The 14,960-nt window shown below is 43.3% G+C and overlaps 1 protein-coding gene across 6 annotated transcripts in view; it reads right to left on the minus strand.

Annotated features, from left to right (window-relative positions):
* The window catches only part of LOC309705098 (voltage-dependent T-type calcium channel subunit alpha-1I-like), a 218,399-nt gene that overhangs the window by 93,332 nt on the left and 110,107 nt on the right, over nt 1-14,960 (minus strand). For all 6 annotated transcript variants that reach the window (XM_082530674.1, XM_082530673.1, XM_082530675.1 and 3 more), the window contains exon 3: nt 7,468-7,579. In XM_082530674.1, the coding sequence (XP_082386800.1) occupies nt 7,468-7,579 (112 nt within the window). The remainder of the gene's footprint in view (nt 1-7,467; nt 7,580-14,960) is intronic.

Below are 14,960 nucleotides of genomic sequence, written 5' to 3' on the forward strand. Positions count from 1 at the left end.
CAGCACTAGTTTTTACATTTTTTTTACCTGCCTAACCCGGTCGTGTTTATTCATATTATTTACAGGGGCATATGTTTTTTTCAAGATTATCACCCTACATCCAATCGCCAAGTTTGAGTTTAGAATATGAAACAAACTCTTAACTGAAGCAATATCTGCCAGACAACTATTTTCAAACTCAGTCTGGCTTTAGATTTGTACATAGAAGCAAAACTACATCTATTTTGGCAACAAATTATGCTCTTAATGGTTCAGACAGGATGCAAGATTGTGCTGCCTTGTTCATTTGAATCTGTTGGCCAGTTTCTTTATGGTCAATCAGTGATACTAGTTTAGGCAACAGGGTGGATTAGGAGCTACATTTTAGTTTATACAGCTGGATGTAAGTCTAGTTTGTAAAGGAGTCCTCTAAGGCTCAGTTTTAGACCCTGTTTCATTAGCTCATTGTGGACTTCAGGAGAGAGAAAAGAGACACCCATGCCTCCATCTACATAAATGGCACAGCTGTTGAACGAGTCTCCAGCTTCAAGTTCTTGGGGACCCACCTCTCTGAGAATCTGTCCTGGTCAACTAAGACCTCCAGCCTGGTGAAGAAGGCACATCTGCGCCTCTTTTTCTTTAGGACACTCAAGAAGAACCACATGTCTACTGACATACTGGGTAAGTTCTACTACTATGTGATAGAGAGCATCCTGACCTACTGTGTCATAATTGCTCTGTTGCTGACCACAAAGCACTGCAGTGGGTGGTGAAAACTGCCCATTGCATCACAGGGACTCCACTTCCTGCCATTGAGGGTGTCCACAAGAAAAGATGTCTACGCTGAGCACACGTCTTTATCAGGGACCCCTCTCATCCTGCCAATAAACTGTTCCAGCTCCTCCCCTCCAGAAGACGCTACAGGACCCTACTGACTAAAACCATCAGGTTTAGGAACAGCTTCTTCTCCACAGCTGTCACCCTACTGAACTCAGTCCCCCGTTGAACCCTTCCATCCACACTCACTTAATCCTTCTACACTCCTCCTATCCCTCCCAATGACCATGATCATGACTGTCATTCATTCTCAACATTTACCATATGCTGACATTGGTTACTGCCATAGTTTTAGGACACTGACATAGCATAGTCTCTGTTATAGTGCGTACACTGTTCACTATTATAGATGTTCAGAGCGCTACACTTCCACTACTGCAGATATATTCATAAGACTCTGTAGATCTGTTTACCACACACCGGTACATCTGCATATATGTAGCACATCTGTGTATATTTGTTCATAGTACATCTGTATATCTGCCTGTCTGTATAGCAATATAGAACATATGTATGCTATACAGATCATCTCTATATCTGTACATATGTATACAATAGTGCATCTGTATATTTGCTCTCTACTTAACTCATCTGTATATAATCTGCTCTTTTTGCACTTACTCCTCTTATACTTCTGATTAGATGCAAACTCTATTTCCTTACCCTGTATTTATACATGTGTGTAATGGTAAATGGACTGGTTCTTATATAGCGCTTTTCTACTCTTCTGAGCACTCAAAGCTTTACACAACTTGTGCATTCACCCACTCACGCTAGCACATTTTCTTAGTGCTTTCTAAATAACATTTACACTTTTTTATCTTTACTCTATCACAGTGCTTCACATTTCATATCAAATTAGTTGTCCAGTACACTTCACTTTACTTTGCACTTTATAATCTGGATTCTTGGCTTTATCAAGCCTTAGGAGGCAAATGCACTGGTATATTTTTATGTACAAACCAATAGTGGGTAAATGTTCTTGTTATCTGTGTAAACAGCCAACACCTTCAAACAGCTTGTATGATTTGCACTTGTTTAGATGGCGCCTTTGTGGGGATCCCTGGATTTTGTTTCAGAGGTTGGTATTTTGCACGTTGGTCATGGAATAACCTTCAGTGCACATTAAAGCTGAATGCTTTAGTCTCTCCAGGAGAGTTCAAAGCTTTTATGAAGGCTCCTGTAACCAAAGAGTGCAATTACTATTCAGAATATGTTATATCTGGTTTTATAATTTATAATTTTTCAATGGCATGCCTTCTTGGGCAGGTCTCCCTCAAAAAAAAAAAAAAATGTTGGAGGGCAGAAAGGCGATGGAAGAAGACAAATCTTCAGGTACATTATCAAGAAATGAAATGAAAGAATTGAATGATTTAATGGTTGATTTCAATGAATGGGTTAAGACTGCAAAGTGCACTTATTTCTCTACTTCAGTACTAATAAGCATAAGCCTGAGAGACTGCCTTTTTAAATCCTGTAAATTTAAATTGGATTATGATAGGAAATGACAAATTTCTCCAGTTTCTGAGTTTTTTACAGGAAGAAAATTGGCATCAAATCCAAAACAGTAGCTTCTGATTCTTTTATTGATGTCCAGTAACTTAGTCATAATTTTATCTTCTTCTATGCCAGTCTCTTTGGATGAGCTTTTAAGTACTGTGTCACAACTGAAACACTCATCAAGCAGAAATGATACCTCCAAAATGTCTGTGTGAAGTTTTGGATATCACTGCCCCTTGGTTGCTTTCAGTAATTAACAGTTCTCTGTCCTCTGGCTGTATCCCAATATATTTAAATAGGCCTGTGTGCAACCACTCATCAAACAAATCTGGCCTCACTCTTTCTGATGACAAGTACAGCTCAGTGTCAGAGTTACCTTTTATACGAAAACTTTTAGAGAAGACTGTCTGGCTAAAACTTCTTGAAGGATTACATCAGAACATTTTGAAGTCCTGACATTGTGCTTATTAAGGTGACAAACTTATGTCTTATGACTGCTGATGCTGATGGATATTCTGTTCTTGTGCTACTTGATTTAGGTGCAACATTTGATGCTGTAGACCAGGGGTGTCAAATTCCAATCCTCCATGACCGATGTCCTGAAACTTTTAAATGTATCCCTGCTGCAACACACCTGAATAATGGCAAAACTCTACAGAACTTGATTGCATGCTGAGGTGGCAACCCCTAACTCTACTCAAGTACATTTAAATAAATGTAAGTAAATGTAAGTGTTTAGAAAAACTTCTAAAAGTACTTTTATCGCACCATGTTCATTCACCAATGAGGTGCTGTAACATGTATCAAATGGCTGAATTGAAACCTCAGCATGCAGGCAAGTTCTATAGTCTTGTTAATGACCTACTTATAGGTCTATACTGGGACCTTTCCTACTTTAATTAAATATGGTACCTTTGGGCCTTATCAACATTTCATGTATAAATAATATTTCTTTTCACTGCTATGCTAATAATACACAACTTTATCTCCCTGTAAAATCCTCATTTTCAAACATGTGTGTAATACATGTGTGCAATTGAAAAAAACAAACAAACTCAGAAACTGAGATTTCAGTTATTGCTTTGGACATGCTGCATCCAAGCATCAAATACTTCCTTTGTCCTTGGCCTGTCAATATGAAATCAGCTACCAGAATCCTGGGCTTGCTATTTGACTCTAATCTCACCTATCGGCAGAGATGGGCAGTAACGCGTAATCCGATTACTTTTTTCACGTAACGAGTAAAGTAAGGGATTACTACTCCAAAAACGGTAATTAGATTAGTGTTACTTTCCCGTAAGCACGTTGTTACTGGGTTACTAAAACCATGATTTATTTAAATATATTTTTTTGCGAGAGTGTCTCATGACAATGACGCAAGCGAGTGCGATGTTCGTGGCAACATCTGTGTGCAGATCAAAAATGGATAATATAACGAGTGCGGGAGAGAGTATGAGCGTGCGGCGTTTAAAGCGTGGAAGTACTGACCTTATTTTGAGTTTGATTCCGTAAAAAGTGACAAAAACATTAGCGTCCGCTGCTCACTGCGTGGGAAGAAAACGTCTTTTTACAGCGATAAAGCCCCTAAACGTCCGAGCAAGCACCAAATACGCTGGCTGGAATGTGAAATTCACAGAGAAACTGCCGTATCCTTCCACTGACCGCTGCGGCACACCTGCCCCACTCCTGCTATACAGGTGAAAATAGAGCAACAGGACCGCTGAGTCTTTGATTTTATTTATTTTCTGCTGTGTTTTACGTGCATCTATTTGAAAGAGTGAGTGTAAACACAAAAAACTATTTTATTTTATGTGCTGGAATGTGCAGAAAATAGGTTTAAATGTTAAACAAATTTCTTCCAGTCAGAGAATATTGCATATCATTTAATGTTTGCTTGATGCATAAAGTTAAAAGATTAAAACTAATAAAACAAGTTTTAAAAAGAGACTTTTTATAATATTATAAAATAATATTCAATATTTAATATTTACTGCTATATACACAGTATCACGATGGTGTTGTGTTTATGATATTGCTGTTTTTGTTTGCTTGTTTTCTCTCAACAGGTGATCCAGGTGATATATATAAAAATATGTAATTTTTTGCCCCCCCCCCCCCCCCTTTTCTTTTCCCTTCATCGCTATTCCTCTTCCCCGCTGTCTTTGTTTCCCTCCCTCCCCCCGGTCATGTCTGTCCTGTCTGTAACAACTGAAAATAAAATAAATACATAAATAATAACAGCAAAGGTCAATCAAATGGACCAATACGGCAAGGCAGGGATGGTCCACTTGGTAAAGTAATTCCGTTGGGCTTCTGTCTTTGCCTTCAGACAATAATTCTGATGGCAAAAGAACCAAACGGGACAGGCCCCCGCCCCCCCCCCAAAAAGAGACTTTTTCATTTGATTACATTTTATATGAGGGACTATGCAGAAAACGTAGAATTGGGCTAAAGGATCTATTGCTTTATTACCTATTTAGGGGATAAATCATGTTTTAAAAAGTAACTAAGTAACTAATTACTTTTGAAAATAAGTAATCAGTAAAGTAACGGGATTACTTTTTTGGGAAGTAATCAGTAATTAGTTACTGATTACTTTTTTCAAGTAACTTGACCAACACTGCCTATCAGACACATAAACAAGGTCACCCAGTCCTCACACTACCAAGAAAAAGAAGCACACAGGGAGAGAGGACAGAACACATACTACGGGAGAGAGAAAACATATAATCAAAACATCTCATTTTTAAGTTTTACTCATTTGGTGCACAGTTGTTTGGTCAACTGTCTACCATCTCCTAGCTCACTTTGGAAAGATGAAGTTAAAACAAAACATAAATAAAACATTGTTGTATTCACCTTTAACCAGACAAATCATCTCGTTGTATTGCACTTCAGTATGCCACCATACCGAACTTGGAGACACACATCATTCTAATTCTAATTCATTTTAGAATGACTAATTACAGGGGCATGGTGTTTGAGATCTGATATCTTTTCATACCTCACAATTATTATTGGATATTGACTCCAGACCACGTTATACCAAGCCCTTCAACCTCTGAGGTCAAGGACATTTTCTTATTATATATCACAATTTAACCCCTACAGATGTCCAAATCGATTTTTTACTGTTTGTGTCCCTCTTTTATTTTTCCTCCAGGAAGTGAGGCAGGCTCGCTGTATTCTCAGAGACTCAGAGAAGTATGTGAGGGCCACTCTTAACTATCTAAGCCCTGTCAGCAAAATCCCTCCTGTTACCATTAGCAACCACCAGAATAGGACCCCTCACACTACCTGGGGAGAAAATATGCTTGTTAGAGAGACAAAAGATGCAGAGAGAGAGAAGGAGTTTGTAGGAAGGGGGAATGGGAACATAGGGAGGGGTAAAGATGACATCTGGGTGGAGGATGAGAACAGGAAAAGAGGAGAGCGAAGCAGAAAGATGTGTTGCACAGCCTCAAAACAATACTAAATAAATATTTATTTTAAATCTCTGCACAATGAAGGGAAAATCCGATGAGATAAATAAACCTATTACAGTTTGGTCTGGAGGGCTTTATTTGATGTTATAATCCACCCTAATGTGCTGTAGGCAAGTGAGATATGGCGAAACAACGAGCCAAAACACAAGGACACACAAACAAGTGACAGAAAGCTCATGTGCAGGTTACTGTAGAAAGATTTTCAGTGTCAATGGCCATTAAAAAATCGACAAGCGAAAGCACACGAGGCAGAATCAGGTTGTCCTTGTCGCACCTGAAATTGAGCCTGCCAAATTTACTTCAGTGCAAAGCAGTTACAATCCCAGAGGAACACAGTGAGTCTTCAGCCAGCTGGCAAATCACCCATCACTCATCAGTAACACATCACACAGCGCAACATGGCTTACAAAAACAATGGGAACCTATTTGAAAAGCACACAGTACTGAATCTGCGATCTGACGTCAACCTGCGAGTAACTTATTTGTTAATGATGATCTAGCACAGCTCCCAGAGTGAGCAAAAAATCTGATTTTGCCTAATAACAAGCACTGCACTGTATTTTTATCAGTTATGGGGCCTACTCGTGACCTTCTGTAGTCAGCTTATAAATAAGTCAATATAGAACAATGTTTCTCACTTAAACCATACTCCCAATGACAAAGTTGTCAGAAGGATCCTCACTTCTCACCTTTGGTGTCAAAGTGGCAACTTTCCAGATAAAAACTAATCCTCCCTATTCGAGGGAGAGGCCATGCTGTGACACAGTAATCAGTTTAACAGCCTGGCCACAGAACCACATGATGGCTCTTTAGATAATATTGGTGTGGATGCAAAAAGAAGGATGGCACAAAGGAAAGAAAACACTTTAGCATTCTTTCTAACAGAGACTGAATTTTATTTTCCAAGAACAAAAGAAATCAGAAATCAAACAAATATTAATGTTGTTCTTTTTCTCTCTCGCTCTCTCTCTCTCTTTTTTTTTCTTTTACGTCAGCACAAACAGCCAATCACTTCTTACCCTTTCCATGTTTGGATCATCTACCTCCATCTCACTCCTCTGTCACACTGTCCATTAATCTTTTCTTTGGTCTTTCCCTTTTCCTCCTGCCTGTCAGCTCCATATCCAACATCCTTTTTCTGATATATCAGCTATCCCACCTCTGCACATCCAACCCATCTCAGCCTTGCCTCTCTAAAATTGGCTCCAAACTGCTCGATTAGAGTGTAGTAATATTATTGTGGATCAATTCTTTTGCTGTTTTTGTGTATTTTCTGCTTAATAATTCTGATCAACACCATATTTTTCCAAACTAAGCTAATTTCCCTACTTGAGCATGTACAATTCAAACAGCTGGCACTTTTCTTCCCATATGTATTCTTCAATTCTTGAACTGACAAATTCACATGTGGCTCCACAGCACTATTTTTAAACAAACTGAATCCCATTTCCCTGCTCAGAGAGTAGGAGAAAATATAAACATTACAGAAGGGAAAAAAACCAACAAAAAAAAAAAACTGTAGTGTGCATGAATCACAGCTTGATGAATAGCAATAGGAAGCGATACATGAGCTGCTTTGAATTTGTGGCAAATAATTGAAAATTTAGTTCCATCTCATCCTCAGTGCACACACATGTGCACACATAAACACAGCAGGCCAGCTTACCTGTAGTATCTGGCAGCGGTCCGAGGTGCAATCGATGTTCTCACAGGGCTGGTACATGCCCAGTGTCACACAGTTGAGCAGGATCACCATGATGCTAATCCTCTCGAACCACGTATTAACAAGACTGGGGTTAAGGAGCATTGCAGCTGAGGAGAAATACACACCTATACACATTTAGGCTTTAATGGATGTTTCAAACAGGGCTTCCGATATTAGGACATTTTAAAAAAAGGAAAAGAAGAAACAAATATACGACACGCATCAGTTTCTCAAAAGTATTGTGTTTAAAGAACCCTTAAACACCACAAAGAAATAGTAACTTCATTGCAGTTGTTCCTTATTGCTGAATCATTTGCATTATTCAGTATGATTATTGGAAAGGTATTGTCAGTCTCAGCCTGTCATCTTGAAATTACACTGTAACACAGTCCTGCACTATTTTCACTTTTCTGTGAACACATAACGTAATACAGTATGCATGTTTACCATTATTCAGCAAGGTATGCATAAAAACTAGGAAATAAATAATCACATAAACATTTTTTTTCACAGGTTACTGACTCACTAACAGCAGCTGACTCATTCACTGCATATATGCAACACATCAGAAGTGAAGGCATCGTTCCGCTGGGGTAATTTATCAATGAAAATGAAGATAAAAATACATTTTTCCAGCTGAGCTACTGTTGCAGTTTGACTGTATGAGTCTTAAGATGTATGACAGAGTGAATATGTTTATTATTGCCTGAGTCTGCCAAGGCACATGACACCTTTTTTATATATATATTGAAAATGATGACTCACCCAACAGTATCTAAAAAAACAACTTCAAAACAGTGCCAATATAATTACGACGGTAAATTACTGTTTTGCAAGTAAAGATAGTAATGTGTTTCCAGTGCCACCTGGCAGCAGGCTATTTAACCTCAGTCTCCCTCTATATTGTTTCCTGTTTCTTCTCATTTTAAAAAGCCAGTTTTTCGCCCTGCGGGGTGCTTCGCACTGCTGGTTTCACCTGCTTTGCCAGACAGCGTGTACATACAGTAAGAGGACAAACCATCTTCACACATTAATATAATTACTTCATGCATGTGATGAATAAAAATGAGCTCACACACTATGCATATGTTGGTGGGGGGTATGTAATGTATGTGTGTTTTAATCACTGTAATGCAATTTTAAAAGTCTTTCCCAGCCTTTCCCTTCTTCTAATATCTTAAGCCGTCAGCTTATGTTCCTTTAGTTGTGTTGCTCTATCCTCTTAAGTCTTTATTTTCTGTCTTCTCTTCTGTATTTGTTCCCTTCACAAAATGAGCTTAAAATCTTTTGTTCTTATAAACCTTGATGCTGACTGAACTTACTTTCTTTGGTACTAAGATTTAACAGTGTGTCTGTGTGTGGTATTGTTAGAGCCCAGTTACCCATGTACAGGAAGTCTGGACCAGATCTCTTTTTAAAGGGTCAGAATTTCTGGTCTTATGAATAATAGGCTATGCAGAAACTTACTTAGACTGAGACAGGCTTAGCTCTGCGTGCGTCTGGATGCCAACCTCAGTATCCTCTGCTGATGCAACTAACTAACAACTCTAATAGTCCAATCAGCAGCCACGCCTCTGCTCCTTATGATCGCTGCTCTCGTTAAAATGTACTTTCAAAGCCAGGAAAACAGGCCCCAGGAATCTGTTTTATGGACTAGAACAACCTGTAAAAACCATTAAAATCTGTAATACTCATACACAAGTTTTGCCTTTACTGCTAAACAAAGACTCAAGAAGGGAGTGTCCACAAGTTTAGACTTTAAATGCAGATAGGAGCTTTTATTTAAGCAATTTAGAAGCTCAGTCACATAATATGAGGGTTTCTACCACTCTTGAGAGGAGTGGAACAGAGAAGAGGAAGTACACCCTTGCCAATAATGCAATTCTCTCCCAGCCGGACTTGACAGAGTCCAAATATGGAAGCAGTGACTCAGTATAGTCCACCAACTTCCTCAGGGCTTCAATCCAACACAGCAAAATGAGCAGAGAAAAGAGAGAATTGTAAATCTAATTTTAAGATCGCAGTTGCTTGGTCATGGTTAATCCTCCTGTACTCCTCATTTTAAAATCTGCGAAACTTTTCTTTTAGATAAGCCAGCTTCTCATGGTGAGGTCCAGAGAACCCACACTTTTATTTTTTAATTACACGGAACATCACTTTTTATCAACTTTATACTTCCTCTCTCCACTCCTGCTGCGATCACTCTTGACGTGAGTCCAGAGGTGCCACGTTTACTTCTTATTTTTTCCCACGCACAGAAAGTCCTCCTGTTTGTGACATCATTGCACTTCTCAGTACAGTGATTATACTTTAACCAATATACTTTTACAGTACTCTGTTTATAGTAACCATTGTCCATATGTAAATATGTAAGAAAAATTGTGTATGTTTCTGTCCTGTGTACTGTTTGTTTGTATATGTGTCTTTCTGGCTGCTGTTACAACCAAATTTCCCCTTGTGGGACAATTAAAGGATTATTCTAACTCACACAGGGCTAGATATAAAGTCCCTAGGACTCAGACAGCCCTACATGGATGAGGCCTTGGGGATCTCAATCTCTTTGATGGCATGCAAGTAAAAGCAAGTTAGTGTAAGCAACTTTAACAAGTTAAAATAGGCCTGATTTGCCCCAAGAATGTGTATTTCATTTTTGACACATAATTTACTTTTATAATGCCTGGATAAGCTGTAGTTTTCCAAAACAGGCTGTTTCAGTGCCCGTTGCATTAAATCCATCAGAAGCTATATTTTGTTAGTCAGTGTTTGCTAAGTTTAGTTATATCAGGGGTAGGCAACTCCAGGCCTCGAGTGCCGGTGTCCTGCAGGTTTTAGATCGCACCCTGGGTTAACACACCTGAATCAAATGATTAGTTCATTACCAGGCCTCTGGAGAACTTCAAGAAATGCTGAGGAGTCATTTAGCCCTTTAAATCAGCTGTGATGGATCATGGACACATCTAAAACCTCCAGGACACCGGCACTCGAGGCCTGGAGTTGCCTACTCCTGAGTTATATTGTACAAACTTGCTCATACAAAGGGTTGTTATTAGGACATCCAAAACAAAAATTATGCAGTGGTTCTTTAGACACTCAGAAATCAGGAGTAAATTCACTCTTGTAGTAAACATAAAAAAGAAAGCATTTGATGTGCTTTGTTCAAAGCAAAGACGTTTCAATTAGCATAACCTGAAGCTGCTCTAGGATGGAAACAATGGAAACGGCTGACTGCGGCTGCTGCTGCATACTCGTAAATGTTTTGTTCACAGTGAAGACGTCCCCTTCAGGAACGCACGTTAGCTTCCTTACATATCCATCATTTTCGTTACTCCACTTGTTTTATCATGTACATGAGTCGATGAAGCTGCTTCCTAGACCGACAACAGCCAGTGAGAGCCGGTGAGGCATGCAAAATACCGTGACAAGTGACTGGAAACTGGACTGAACATATATGAGAGTTTAATGAGACACACCAGAGCTGAGGGAGTGACCCAGTTGAGCGAGTGAATGAGTGGAAAAGATGTTACTAAGATTTCATGCTTGGTATTTTGATGATTTAGACTGGCAACAAGAAAAATGTAGCTTTTATGTAAACAACATAACTACTAGCTCAGTGCAGCAATTTCCATTGGGGTCGGTTGGTGGGGAGGGGGGTGCAAATGAAAAAACACAAACTCAGCAGTACAGAAGACTGCTTACATAACCAGAGAAAGGAATGAATGGGAATCAAAGGTAATAACAGCTTTAATTGGATTGAGGCGAGCAGCTAACTACAAACAGGTTTTGCAGCAGCTTGTATGTGTGAAGAAGGGTTATGTTTTGGTGATAATGCTAAGAAGGAGCATTGACTATCAGGGCTCACACCTTTAAAAGTGCCAGAAGGAATGCAGTGTTTTTTGTGTGACTAAAGGCAAAAATAATAAATGATTGTACCTGTTTGTTTTTTTCTTTTATTTTGCATCAGAAGTTTTATGACTTAGTGAGCATAGATGCTCCAGCTCAACACCTGATGTAGAGTATTATTCAAAGTCTTGTGTCATACCTCATTTCTTTATATTTTGGCCCCAATGAGTTAATTAAGCTTTTGTGCAACTTCAACAATAGTTCCCCAGGCTTTCTGAAGTTCTTTCAAACTCTTCCTTTGGACATTGGCTGCTTTTTCACTTATTTTCAATGATATATATATATATAGTGTATTTAGTTTTTCTTTGTTTGTTTAGCAAATTAACACTAACTTATGAATTCTTCGAGCACAAAAAAGGGATGCACCTGTCACGGCTGGCGGAGGGAGCCGTGTGGTGTGGAGGAAAAGGAGGACCCAAGATGCAGCAAACTGATGATACGAGTGATGTTTTATTTACAAAGGTGGTGGTGACAAAAACAGGCAACGAGGTATGAGTACTTTACAAACGGAAACCTAAACTGGGAGAAACTAAATAGCAAACCTGAGACCGTACAAAGGGGGTGCGGGGCAGAGGGACGCAGAGACAGGACACCATGGAACGCAGATGAATGCAGAGATACGCAGAAATACACGGATGAGTGCAGACGACCCGACGAGGAGCACAGGCAGACACCAACTATAAATACACACACCAGGTAATGAGGAAATGGCACACAGGAAGGGACACAGCTGGAACTTAATGGGCATAACGAGACACAGACCTACAAAGTAAAACAGGAAATCTAGAACCCGAACCGGACACAAGGGGGGAGGACACAGAATAACTAGAACAGAGGGAAATAGTCACAAAACACAAAACGCTGGGTCAACGACCCAGGACCATGACAGTACCCCCCCTCCAAGGGCTGGCACCAGACAGCCCAAAACAAAAACAGACGACCAACCCAGGGCGGGCGGCGGGGGCCCAGGACGGAGGGACCAACACCGAACAAAACAAGCTCCAGCGGACCGAGGGAATTGTCCAAAACAAAAACACACATGCTGGAGTACTAGGACAAAACACAGTTCAGGAGGCCGGCCCAGAGGCTCACAGCTCAGAAGTCCAGGACAGTTTATCTTCTGAGGCCGGCCACGTCGGCGACGCAGATCCATAAGCCGACCGAGCGGAAGGCAGCGGTGGCGGAGTGGAGGCAGTTCAGGGGGCCGCCCGTGCACACGGCAGCGGCGGCAACAGGGAAACCGTTCAGGCGGCCAACCGTGCGGACAGCAACGGCGGCGATGACAGAAGTCTGGAGGCCGACCGTGCGGACGGCAACGGCGGCGATAACAGAAGTCTGGAGGCCGACCGTGCGGACGGCAACGGCGGCGATGACACAAGTCTGGAGGCTGACCGCGCGGAAGGCAGCGGCGGCGTCTAGGAGGTCGTCCATGTTGACGATGACGCTCCACCAGTGGCCTGGCAGATGACCGCCGATGTCGAGGCGGCAGTTTGGGACCCGAAGGTGGCGTGGCCGTCGCAGCACCAGACGAGACTGAAGCAGAGGCTGGACCAGACGAGGCAGCTGATGAGGATGCTGAAGCAGAAGCCGGACCAGGCGATGCTGACGAGGATGCTGGAGCCGGGCCAGGCGATGCTGAAGACACGAAGGCTGGAGCCGGACCAGGCGAGGATGAAGCAGAAGCAGAGGCCGGACCAGGCGTGGGTGAAGCAGAAGCCGGGCCAGGCGAGGATGAAGCAGAAGCAGAGGCTGAAGCCGGGCCAGGCGTGGGTGAAGCAGAAGCTGAAGCCGGGCCAGGCGTGGGTGAAGTAGTGGCTGGACCAGGCGACGGCGTGGGTGAAGACACAGAGGCCGCAGCTGGCGAGGATGGAGACACAGAGGCTGCAGCTGGTGGCGATGATGGGTCTTGGGGCTGGACGGGCTCCTCGGGCCCCCCAGCAGGCGAGACAGGAGGCTGGACGGGCTCCTCGGGCCCCCCAGCAGGCGAGACAGGAGGCTGGACGGGCTCCTCGGGCCCCCCAGCAGGCGAAGCAGGAGGCTGGACGGGCTCCTCGGGCCCCCCAGCGAAAACAGTCTCTGGACCAGTGGGCACCGGGGCCCCTGGAACACACAGGTCAGAACCAGTAGGCGCACGGGCCTCTGGCAGGCACAGTTCAGAACCAGCAGGCGCACGGGCCTCTGGCAGGCACAGAACAGAGCCAGTAGGCGCACGGGCCTCTGGCAGGTACGGGTCAGAACCAGCAGGCGCACGGGCCTCTGGCAGGAACAGATCAGAACCAGCAGGCGCACGGGCCTCTGGCAAACACAAAGCAGACTGCAGCTGCACAGAGCATCGACTCAGCTCAGGCAGCGACAGCCGGATGCAGTCCTCAGCTGGCTTCTTAACCTCCAGGGGTCCAGAGTCGGCCGGGGGCTGGGACCCAGCCTCTGGGGAGGCCCTGGAGTGCGTCACAGTCTCTGGGCTGGCCAGCTGTTGCGGACTGACTACTGCGTTATGTGGTGTGTCTCTCTGCTTGACATGAACAGGTGAAAAACAGTGCTTTTCCGGTTGGATGGACTGGACTTGTAGTACAGGCGGAGCTGGTGAAGATGGTGGCTGAGCTGGTAATAACGCTGATGAGTCTCTTGCCAACTGAGCTATTGACTGAGCCACGGATTGTAACAAGGTGTCTAATAGGTCTGGCTGTGACTGTAATGGAGGTGGAGATTGAGTGGCTAACTGAGGTAGCGGCTGCAGGGCAGCTAACCGAGCTACCGGCTGGGCAGCTGGCTCAACAAACACAGCCCCGGAATAAACAGTCATGCGAGCTGGCGAAACAGACGGAGTGTTTTTTCCACTCACCACAGCCGGCAGTTCCGAAGTCCCAACCTCCGGCTGTGGGGCGACGCGCCGACGGCGCGATCGTCGCTTCCTCCCGGGCAAAACCTCCGGCGGGCCGGGCAAAACCTCCGGCGGGCCGGGCAAAATCTTCACCGCCGGGCTGGGTTGGGAAGCGGTAGCGGCTGGAGGGTGGAGGTGAAGTTCGTTAAGGATGAAGTCCTGTGCGAGCGGGTGAAGAGAGTCGAGTAGCCAGCAGTGAGCAGACATCAGCTGCTGTAGCCTAGCTTCTACAGCGTGGTGAAGCTCTTCCTCCTCATGCTCCAGCCACAGGTTGACCAACCTGGAGACGCTGTCGATCACTTCCTCCCGAAACTCCTGGGACGGTGCGGATGCTGCTGGGTCCATGTTTGGTCGGGTCGTACTGTCACGGCTGGCGGAGGGAGCCGTGTGGTGTGGAGGAAAAGGAGGACCCAAGATGCAGCAAACTGATGATACGAGTGATGTTTTATTTACAAAGGTGGTGGTGACAAAAACAGGCAACGAGGTATGAGTACTTTACAAACGGAAACCTAAACTGGGAGAAACTAAATAGCAAACCTGAGACCGTACAAAGGGGGTGCGGGGCAGAGGGACGCAGAGACAGGACACCATGGAACGCAGATGAATGCAGAGATACGCAGAAATACACGGATGAGTGCAGACGACCCGACGAGGAGCACAGGCAGACACCAAC

The sequence above is a fragment of the Aulonocara stuartgranti genome (assembly GCF_965226115.1).
Source record: "Aulonocara stuartgranti genome assembly, chromosome: 4".
NCBI lineage: Eukaryota > Metazoa > Chordata > Actinopteri > Cichliformes > Cichlidae > Aulonocara > Aulonocara stuartgranti.